The 10667-nt window shown below is 57.9% G+C and overlaps 2 protein-coding genes across 3 annotated transcripts; one reads left to right on the top strand and one right to left on the bottom strand.

Moving 5' to 3' along the window:
- Nucleotides 1-262: 262 nt before the first annotated feature.
- Nucleotides 263-4215, top strand: TMEM101 (transmembrane protein 101). The gene is made up of 4 exons (XM_069482668.1): nucleotides 263-418; nucleotides 711-891; nucleotides 2405-2551; nucleotides 3330-4215. The coding sequence occupies exons 1-4, from the start codon at nucleotides 282-284 to the stop codon at nucleotides 3636-3638; spliced, it is 774 nt and encodes a 257-aa protein (XP_069338769.1). The 5' UTR covers nucleotides 263-281; the 3' UTR covers nucleotides 3639-4215.
- A 120-nt stretch (nucleotides 4216-4335) lies between these two features.
- NAGS (N-acetylglutamate synthase) lies at nucleotides 4336-10465 on the bottom strand. 2 transcript variants are annotated; one of them, XM_069482666.1, is made up of 7 exons: nucleotides 10005-10465; nucleotides 9225-9499; nucleotides 8896-9109; nucleotides 8402-8582; nucleotides 7651-7822; nucleotides 7370-7552; nucleotides 4336-6038 (listed from the first exon to the last, which is right to left on the bottom strand). In XM_069482666.1, exons 1-7 carry the CDS (start codon nucleotides 10392-10394, stop codon nucleotides 5885-5887), a joined length of 1569 nt encoding a protein of 522 aa, XP_069338767.1. In that variant the 5' UTR covers nucleotides 10395-10465; the 3' UTR covers nucleotides 4336-5884. The 2 variants fall into 2 exon arrangements, with proteins under 2 accessions (XP_069338767.1, XP_069338768.1); XM_069482667.1 differs by lacking the exon at nucleotides 7370-7552.
- Nucleotides 10466-10667: the final 202 nt, after the last annotated feature.

Raw genomic sequence — 10667 nt, 5'->3', positions numbered from 1 at the left:
TCAAGCTACAGTCCAAGAGTTCTGATGTCCTGATCCCGCTGTTCCTTCCTCTAGTCTAGTTTTCAATTTTGCAGGCACAAGAAGTCCTGAAGTCTCCATGAGCAAAGGAGAAGGCTGAACTTCGCAGCGAGAACACCTCCTTCAGTCCGGAACTAGAGAGGAACAGCGTTGTTTCCGGACGGAAGGGGGAAAAAAGGATAGAGGCCCGGAAGTGACGTGTTCCATCCCCGCGCCGGCCTCCCTGATGGGGGTGAGGCCGCAACGGACTGCCCTTTCCCAAAATGGCTTCGAAAATAGGTTCGAGACGGTGGATGCTGCAGCTGATCATGCAGTTGGGTTCGGTGCTGCTCACACGTTGCCCCTTTTGGGGCTGCTTCAGCCAACTCATGCTGTATGCTGAGAGGGCTGAGGCGCGCCGGTGAGCAGGCCCACGCAGCCGCCGTACGCGGTGGGGGGCGGTACGGCTCGTCCTGGGAACGGCGGTGCGGTGATGTGGGGAAGTTGGGAGCCAGAAGTTGGGGTCCTTGGACTGGGAGGAATTGGGACCTCTTCGGGAGGAGCTCTGGTCCGGACATCGGGCCAGATTTGGTGGGGCGGGCCTAGCCATGAGAGGGGGCTCTGGTTTGGGAGAGCAGTGGAACTTGCAAGAACTCAAGGGCTCTTCTTCCCCTTCATTCTGTCCTCCTTGCTTCCCCATTCCCGGCTCGCAGGAAGCCCGACATCCCAGTGCCCTACTTGTATTTCGACATGGGGGCGGCCGTGCTGTGTGCTAGCTTCATGTCCTTTGGAGTGAAGCGGCGCTGGTTCGCGCTGGGGGCCGCACTCCAGCTGGCCATTAGCACCTACGCCGCCTACATCGGGGGCTACGTCCACTACGGGGACTGGCTAAAGGTGAGCGCCTCGGCCCTAGAAGGGGCTTCGCTATGGGTGATGGGGAGTCAAAGCTCAGGGCAGCTGGGCGATGCATGGTACTGGCGAGGTGCACATTGTGAAGCCTGGGAGGGCCGAACCCCTAGGCTTGTAGACATTACTGACCGCAGAAATGGAAGGATCTTAGCGACCACGCAAACCTCACCTCTAGAGTGTGGAAACTGAGGTATACAGATGGGAAACACTTTCCCAAAGTCACACCCCAGTTAGCATACTGCTGGGACAAGAAGTCACCTGGTTCCCAGAATCTTTTAAACCATTAGTTTAGGGCCGGGTGTGGTGGCTCATGCCTGTAATCACAGCACTCTGGGAGGCCGAGGTGGGAGCTCAGGAGTTCTAGACCAGCCTGAGTAACAGCAAGACCCTGTCTCTACTAAAAATAGAAAAATTAGCTGGCTGTTGTGGCATGCACCTGTAGCCCCAGCCACTCGGGAGGCTGAGGCAGGAGGATTGCTTGAGCCCAGGAGTTTGAGGTTGCTGTGAGCTAGACTGATGCCACTGTACTCTATCCTGGACAACAGAGCGAGACTCTGTCTCTAAAACAAACAAACAAAACCATTAGTTTAGTAATCCCAGAGTCATAGGGCAAAAGGGACCTTGGAGAGTACCTGGTTTTCATAAAATCAGATGATTTTATGAAGTTTAATTAATCTTAGTGTAGCATTTAAACCTGTAAATGCCAGAACCTGTGCCAGGCACTGCAGGCTTGCAGATAAAGTTGGACAAAAGCACTACCCTCAAGGAAGGGACTGTCAGTCCAATAGGGGAGGCAGATGTGTGAACAGCTACAGGACAGTGAGATCAATGGGTTTTTATTTATTTATTTATTCATTTATTTTTGAAATAGGATTTTACTCTGGCACCCAGGTTGGAGTGCAGTGGCAAGATCATAGCTCACTACAACCTCAAACACCTGGGCTCAAGCGATCCTCCTACCTCAGCCTCCCAAGTAGCTGGAACTACCGGCACACACTACCTCATCTGGCCAATATTTTTAAATTTTTTTGTAGAGATGGGGTCTCACTATGTTGCCCAGGCTGGTCTCAAACTCCTGGCCTCAAGTGATCCTCCTGCCATGGCCTCCCAAACTGCTGGGATTACAGGCTTAAGCCACTGCTCCTGGCCCTGGTTTTTGTTGTTGTGTTTTAATGGGATAGACCATATACTATACAAAGGAAAGAACACCAGGAGGAGAGTCTGCAGACTTGGTGGGTGGGAGGGGGACAATGCATGGTGTCTGGGTTCTGCCACTTACTTTCTGTAGGACCTTGGAGAATTTTCTTAACCCCTCTGGGCCTCAGTTTCCACCTCTGTAAAAAAGAATTAGCTATCTCTGCTGTACCTGCCCACCAAGCTTGGAAATGGTAAGAGCGTTCATCAGATGGAATGGGATGTGTAGAGACGGGCGGTTCTACACTCTGAGCAGCCATGTGGTGGCTGCAGTTCCTGACTGGGGTCCCTTGCCCTGGCCTAGGTCCGTATGTACTCGCGCACAGTTGCCATCATTGGCGGCTTTCTTGTGCTTGCCAGCGGTGCTGGGGAGCTGTACCGTCGGAAACCCCGCAGCCGCTCCCTGCAGTCCACCGGCCAGGTGTTCCTGGGCATCTACCTCATCTGCGTGGTAGGTTGGGGGACTGTTGGTTGGAGGTGCCTGGCTGGGAGTGAAATGTTAACCCAGGCCCAGCAGAACCACAGGAAGGTGGGCAGAATTCCTGAAGGCCTGGCTCCTGGCAATTGTCTGGCCAGCTTCCAGGCCTCAGGGGCCTTCCAAATGCCTGAGACCTGGCTAAGAGCCCCTTCTTCCAACATTATCACCACCAGGTAGAGAGAAGTTGGATTGACCATTCAATCCCAACCCTGAGAGCCAAGAGAACAAGATGGGGTGATTCTCTCATGGCTCAAGCCCCTAGAGGGCTGGGAGAGGGGACAAAGGAGAAGTTTGGTGGGGATCTGGCCCCAGCTGGGATTCTGCCCCCTAAGGCTCACGGGGGCTGCCAGGGGTAGCCAGTTACAGTTCTCCCTGGTCCTAGGGGAGGTCAGTGTGGATGGGGACATGGACAGGCCCCAAGCCACTGGGCCTGATCTTAGTTCTGGGTTTCCTATGTCACGTACAGAGCTCTCTGTGGGCTTTCATGGTATATCCAGAGGTGGGAACTCCAGTCTGACTGTGAAGACACACTTTTTCCCTCCAGAGCCCCCAGGGTGAGGGGAGATAGAGTCCCTAACCTCCTGGGCCTGCATAGTCTGATGGGGAGACAAAGGCCCTTCTTTGTCTTTCAGAGAGTCCCCAGTCTAAGTGGGGGGTCAGAAGCCCACCTTGCAGGTGCCATCTCAGGGTGGCCTTCCCCAGATGGGCTTCTCAGCCTTTTGGAGAGTCTTAGAGGATGGTGTGTCTCTAGGCCTACTCACTGCAGCACAGCAAGGAGGACCGGCTGGCGTATCTGAACCATCTCCCGGGAGGGGAGCTGATGATCCAGCTGTTCTTCGTGCTGTACGGCGTCCTGGCCCTGGCCTTCCTGTCAGGCTACTACGTGACCCTGGCTGCACAGATCCTGGCTGTCCTGCTGCCCCCGGTCATGCTGCTCATTGATGGCAATGTTGCCTACTGGCACAACACGCGGCGTGTTGAGTTCTGGAACCAGATGAAACTCCTTGGAGAGAGTGTGGGCATCTTTGGGGCTGTTGTCATCCTGGCCACTGATGGCTGAGTTGCACCGTGAGAGGCTGAGATGGGCACAGGGAGCCACTGAGGCCCACCCTGCCTTCCTCCTTGCTGGCCCAGTTGCTGTTTATTTATGCTTTTTGGTCTGTTTGTTTGCCTTTTTTTTTTTTTTTTTTTTAATTATTTTTTTGCATTGTTAAGAGGCAGGTCTTTTCCCTAAATTCCTGGGCTCAACCCTTGGGAGGGTGGGAGCCCTGGCGCTAAGGCCTCCCAGGTTTTTTTTTCCTGTTTATTAGGAGAGCTGAGGCCAGCTGCTCCCTGGGTCTCCTGTCTCTGAGAAGGGAGTAAGGTGGGCAGGGCTGTGGGTACTAAGAGTGGGAGACGAAGGAAGATGGAGACCAGAAATGTGAAAAATTCCTTTTTGGACCTGGCAGATGCAGCCAGGCTCTGCAGTGCTTCCCGGAGACTGAGAGTGAGATGTGTGTTGACACACGTGCCTCAGGCCCGAGAGGAGCAGAGGGCCCGGGCACCACAGAAGTCATGTGGGTTCTCAGGGTATGCCAGGGGCAGAAACAGTACCAGCTCTCTGTCACCTTGAGAGCAGAGCAGGCCCTGGTCTACTCTGGGTTATGCAGGGGTGGAGCGGGCAGCAGCCAGCTTCTCCCCCACTGCTGCCTGTTTCCAGCTCCGTGGTTGGCCTGGCAGGGGTGGAGTGCCCTCCCAAACACCAGACCACACAGTCCTCCAAAAATAAACATTTTATATAGACATTTGGTTTTGCATCTCCGTTCTCCCCACGGGGCACTTTGCCATTGGTTGAGATTGATCTTGGGTTTCTTGAAAGATTGTATCTGGTTAAGCCCCACCTTGGTCCTCCTGTCATCTTTCCCCTGTTCCTAGATTTCCCACAGATCTTTGGTTCTCTTTATAAGAATGTCAAAATCCTCACAGTATTATATGCTTTTGGTCTCTCACTCCAGTCCCTCTTATTATAGCTTGTCTTTTCCTCCCATTTGGAGCTAGTTCTTTTGAAGAGATCTCTGGTGAGAGCAGCTGGAGGGAGAGAACTAACATTAAGTGTCCACTATGGAGCTGAGTATTTTACATTTTACACGTGAGGAAATAGAGGCTCAGAGAAGGTAAGCAGCTTGCCTCAAGCCACAGAGCAAATCCAGTCCAGCATAGCTAGATTCCAGGTCAGGCCTGTCTAATGCTCAAGCCCAGATGTGTACTCGACATGACCCATTCCCTGGGGAAAGACAGAGGATGCTCTTGGGGCCTCGGTTCTGTCACTGCTCCTGCTGTGCCTCAGTGGTCTTTTCATTGACCCTCTGCCTACGTGTCCATGCACCTTCTGCCAGAAAGTAGCCTCAGCAGCAGCTGGTGTGGTGCCTGGCACAACGTGGGCCTTCAAAAAATGTCTAAGGGAAACTTCAGGCTTTGGACTCCTGCCCATCTGAGGCGTGCTGGTCCTGCAGAGACTGCACACAACCTCTACGGTAAAGCCTGGGGGAAACGTCCAAGTTTGGGCTTTGAAACCAAAGCCATCTTGTCGCTTCTCTGGGCTCTTGCAGGTGAAAGATGAGCCGCAGCTGTCTGGGTTTGGCCCTGAGCCCAGCCTGGAAAGGGAGCCATGGGTGGAGGCACCCACAGGGTAGGAGCTGGGGCTGCTGTCGCCTGGTCTGTGGAATGGTGTAGGGATGGGAAGCCCCTTGGGGCTGCTGACACCCAGGTGAGGGAGACGGTGGCAGCGTTCATCCTGGGGCCCTCCATCTCATTAGCAACTCTGCTCCCTCCAAGAGCCCCCTGGTTCCCCAGCCCTCGAGATCTTGCTCCCAGAAGGTCACTCATATTTCCTTTCAAGTGTGAGCTGACTCTTAGGTAAGTATTTGTGTTTTAATCAAGGCCTCCTGAAAAATTGCTGCAAGACCCAAAGAATTAAAATGAGTGGTAGAATATCAGGCAGGCAGGGGTGATATTTTGGGTAAGGGAGCCCTGAGTAGAGCCCTGGAAAGCGGTGCCCCACCCCACCCCCCATTCCCAGGTTGAAAATTGAAGGCTATCTGGTTGTGGCTTTGGGGCAAGTCAGGGGATTAGGCTGGCACCCCTCCTTCCTGTGCTTGTCCCACGGGGGGGCCCCCTCTGGGTAGAGCCGAGGCTGCTGCTTCCTTTACAGATCACTTAGCCAACAAGCCCCATCCAGCCTGTGGCTGCCTGGGGTCACCCACATGAGGCATGGCTTTTGGTTCACCCTGGCTGTCCCAGGGCCGGGATGGGGGTCTATAGTGAGGGTCAGCTGCCTGGGTCAGATGCTGGCTTGCAGAAGGAGTCCGGCAGCCCCTTGGCATGGTTGACCAACTCATAGGAGTCCCGGATGTCCGCCAGGCCAAACCAGAAGAAGATCCACTGCTTGTTGGAGAAGCTGCCATCACTGTGCTTGAAGTACCTGGGTCAGGGGCAGTGAAAGGAGGGCAGCTTTTAGAGCAAGGCTGGTGCACACTACTCACTGATTCTGGTTTTTGTTGTTGTTGTTGTTTTGTTTGTTTGTTTGTTTGTTTGTTTTTTGGAGACAGAGTCTCCAATCCTCCTAGGATTACAGGTGTGAGCCACCACGCCCAGCCACTTGTTTGTTTTTTTGAGACAGAGTCTCACTCTGTTGCCCGGGCTAAAGTGCCATGGCATCAGCCTAGCCCACAGCAACCTCAAACTCCTGGGCTTAAGCAATCCTTCTGCCTCAGCCTCCCGAGTAGCTGGGACTACAGGCATGTGCCACCATGCCCGGCTAATTTTTTTCTATATATATTTTTAGCTGTCCAGATCATTTCTTTCTATTTTTAGTAGAGACGGGGGTCTTGCTCTTGCTCAGGCTGGTCTCGAACTCCTGACCTCGAGCGATCTGCCCGCCTTGGCCTCCCAGAGTGCTAGGATTACAGGCGTGAGCCACCATGCCCGGCCTGTTGTTGTTTTTAATTTTTACTTTTTTTTGAGACAGGGTCTTGCTCTGTCACCCAGGCTAGAGTGCAGTGGCGTCATCATAGCTCCCTGCAACCTCAAACTCCTGGGCTCAAGCAATCCTCCCACCTCAGCCTCCCAAAGTGCTACAATTACAGGCGTGAACTACCACACCTGGCACTGATTCTGTTTTCAAAAAAACATTTATTAAGGACCCATGACATGCTATATACCCAGCTAGGACCTGTTGTCTGTTATCTCATTTTATCCTCACAGCAGGGGCCTGAGTCTGGTCTTGTTATTTCATAGAAGCAGGTAAGGCTCAGAGAAGTTAAGTAACTTGCCAGGGTCACAGAGCTAGGAAGGTCAGAGTAAGGACGTTCCTTGCTCTGTCCACACTGCCTTGGCCATGCAGCAGAGGGAGGGTTCTTGTTCACTTCTTAGTGCCCCCAGGCAGGGCAGTAGGGATGAGGGGATAGCTGCTGAAGGAAGGAGAGGAGCGGGTGTTCCCCGGGAGGTGCAGTGGGCCTGGGATCAGGAGCCTGGCTATTGGGCCTGGAATAGAGCCTGAAGGGTTAGGATGTGTGAGGCTTAGGAGGTGCCACTCGCTTTAAGGAAAGCAGGGTTAGGTGTGGTCTACCTCTAGGGAAATCTCAGGCTCCCTGTGTGGTTGGCCCCCCGGGGAATGTCACTGGGCGACACTGGGCGGGCCTTTCCCAGGGGAAAAGAGGCGGTCTCGGCTGGTGAACCCAGGGGCCAGGTTGGCCAAGGTTGGAGACCAGAGGGAGGGCGGGGCCAGCCAGAGCTGGGAGGGGCAGGACCTACCACGGATTGATGGGGTTGGTGACCCGGGAGCGCCAGAAAAGCGTCTGCAGGTCCTGCCGCAGGCACTCCCACAGCATCTGGCCGGAGCCTTGGCCCTGGCGGCTGGAGCTCACCACAAATTTGTCCAGGTACGGGGTGCCCCCCAGTACGGGCTCCATGGTCAGAATGGCCGCCGCGTTGTACCTGGCGCATCAGGAGAGAGGCAGGCTGGGACCTCTCTTTGTCCCGAAGCTGCCTGACTGTGTCCCTCGGACTCTGCCCTCTGGGGCCCGCAGGCTCACCCCTCAGAGACGTAGATGCAGTGCAGCCGCTGGCGCAGCGAGACCAGGTAGTCGTCCCGGAGCTTCTTGCCGAAGCTGGCGTTGACCAGGGCCACGAGACGGCCCTGGTCCAGGCTGTCCAGGTTGCGCACTCGCAGCATCCGCTCGGCGTTCTTGAACAGGGTTCCGGACCCTGCAGGAGAGAGGAAGCGGGAGGGGCTCGTTAAGCCCGAGAGCACGGCCCTACTCCTCCGTGACGCAGCCCGGTGGGGGCTGCAGGTAGGGCAGGGCCTGGTGGGCCGATGTCCCTCTGTGGGAGACCTCTGCAATGAAGCGATTCTGTGGTCTGCATGCATTTGTCTGTGATTCTCACTCAAGGAGATGCTTTTACCAAGCTCCGCCCATCGTCCGTAGTCCCACCTACTTCCCTTAATCCCGCCTCTCTCCCTAAAGTCTGTCTCCCCCGGCCCTGGCCCCGCCCAAATCCCGCCCATCTCCCCCAGTCTAGTCCAGCCCGCTTGGTCCCGCCCCTACAAGCCCCGCCCATTAACGGGTCCTCCCGCCCACTCAGGTCCCGCCCCTCTCCTTAGTTCCACCCAGGTTGCATCCCTGTGCGGTGGGTCTCCTCCTCTGTCACCTCCTCCAGGTTTGGGCAGCAGCAGGAAGCCGTTGCTGTGCCGTCCCCCTGCGGCTTCTGGACTGGTGGGGAAGCCACTACTGCTCACCCTGATGACGCCCCCGGGACACAGCCCCCGCCCGCCCGCGTCCGCACCCCTGTTGCTGAAGAGCTCGGTGAGCAGCGTGCTGGAGGCGGTGATGACGGCCGAGGAGTGGTGGGGCAGGCGGCTGAGCACGTCCACGATGAGCCGCATCTGCTGCCGTTCTTTGGTGCTCAGCCAGTCGGCGTTGGTCACCATGTCCAGGTCGGCGGGCAGGTTCACGTTACTCAGGACCTGCGTCCAGAGCGAGGGGGTGAGCCTCCGGCCCACAGCCGGCCACGGACCGCTCCCCTGACTCCCAGACCTGCCCCGCCGACCTCTCCTCTCTGACCCCTTTGCCCTTATTTCCTCCCGTAGTCCTCGGCCAGGCAGGGCTCAGATCTGAGCACCGGGGCCGGAACCCCTTCCCGGCACTACATTCTGCTTTCCTACCCACCCTGCTTACGAGGGACTCTGCGGCCCGTCCGAGAGGCGTGCAAGGGGCGCAAGAGCGGGGGTTCAGAGAGCCCGGAGTCGCGAGGCGGGGTGCACGAAAGGAGGGGCGCACCTTCTGACTGCTGTCGCGCAGGCCGCCTGTGTTATTGAGGAAGATGATTTTGGTGGGCCGCAGAGCCTTGGCCAGCGACGCGGTCACCTCCAGCGAGTCGAGAAGCACCGAGCGGCGCGCGGCGGTCTCTCCGATGGGGCACAGGATGGGGATGCTGCCCGACTCCAGGCACCACTGCAGCAGGTCGGTCTCCACTGAGACGATGCCGCCGTAGCTGTGGGCCAGACATGGTGCTCGAGAGGGCCCCCTCCAGGCCCGCCGGACTAGGCAGGACAGCCCGGAGTAGCGCGCTCTGAGGATGCGAAGGGGCGGGCAGGGCCGTCGCTAACCTGGCATGGGGAGCTGGCTCGGTAGCGCCCAGCACCGACCCGCCGCCAAAAAAAGGCACAGCATTGGCGGCGTTGTGCCGCAGCGCGTCCACGAGCACCTTACAGCTCTGGGCGAGCTGCCCCTTGGCCTCCCAGAAAGAAAGACAGCCCGAGGGCGCCGTGGGGGCGGGCAGCCCCAGGACCACCAGCGGCTTCATGTCCATGCGTTGCAGGAAGGCCAGGGCGAAGGCCAGGCTGGAAACGGCCTGCTGGCACTTGAACACCTCCTCGTCTACCTGCGGAGAAGTGGGCGTTCAGGGGGCAGGACACTGCCCTGAGCCTCTTGCTCCTACAGCCTGGCCTTCAGGTCCCCTAGGTAACCCCACGCTGCCCAGGAAGCTATTAGGCTCCACTTCTGGTCACGGGTGCCCATCTGCTCCGCCCTTTGCCCGGTTGGGTCTTGCTACTCCCTTATCTCACGTTACTCCCTCCACTCCTCCCTTCGACCTTGGACTCTGGGGCATCTTGGGGGCAGGGGTAATGCAAGCAGCTCCTGTCCAAGTCCATCTGAACCCCTAACTGCGCCCATGGTGGGGTGCGATCCCCAAGCTCACTCGGGCTGGGTGCGAGGCTTCTGCGGGAGCTCACGACCTCGCCCATCCCTGGCACTTGTCTGGGTTCCTCTGCGCCCCTTCGGTGTTCCTCTGCGCAGTCTGCAGCCTGTACTGCCACGCCTGACGACAAGTCGCCACACAGCCCCCATCCCCTTGCTGTGACAGACCGATGCCGAGCTCCGCTCACCTCGATGACGGCGAAGGGCTTGTCTGCGGAGTGGTAGCAGGTCTGGAACTGCGTGAGCCAGTGGCGCGCCTCCCCGGGGCTGGCCCCGCACTGGTTCAGGAAGGCCTGGATGTCCCTCTGCACCAGTGAGCGACCAGCCGGCGGCTCAGGAGACTCAGAGACCACCGGGGGTGCGGGAGTTGGAGCCCCCGACGGCTCCTCGGCCTCCTCCCCGGGGGACTGGGCCTGCGCCCAAGCGGTGCTGAGCTGGCGCCCCGGGCTGGTGCCCCCAGCCGCCCGCCGCTGCGCGCTGCCGCTCAGCCTCCGGGCGCCCCCAGTGCCTCGGGGGCCACGCAGCCTCACGCCCACAGCCGCGGCCCGAAGTGCAGCGGCCACCCGCGCCGTCGCCATGACAACCAACCCACTTGCCCCCCCAAGCGTGGCAGCCTGTCTGGAGCGTCTGACACTGGGGGCTTCTTAACTTGCGGCGGGGCGGGGCTGGATCAGGCCGGGGCGGGGTCCAGCCTGGGTGCGTTTGAGGAGGGTCAGGCCACAGGTCAGGGGGCGGAGCCGCCAGGATCCCCGCCCCTGGAGGGACTAAACCCGCCATCTAGGGTCATGAGGCTGAGATTAAGGGTGGCGGGGCGTCTTTAATCTGCTGCCAAGGCAAGGTCCAGGAAGGGC

Source organism: Eulemur rufifrons, chromosome 9, assembly GCF_041146395.1.
Source record: "Eulemur rufifrons isolate Redbay chromosome 9, OSU_ERuf_1, whole genome shotgun sequence".
Classification (NCBI taxonomy): domain Eukaryota; kingdom Metazoa; phylum Chordata; class Mammalia; order Primates; family Lemuridae; genus Eulemur; species Eulemur rufifrons.
This window is presented reverse-complemented; position numbering and strand designations above follow the sequence as displayed.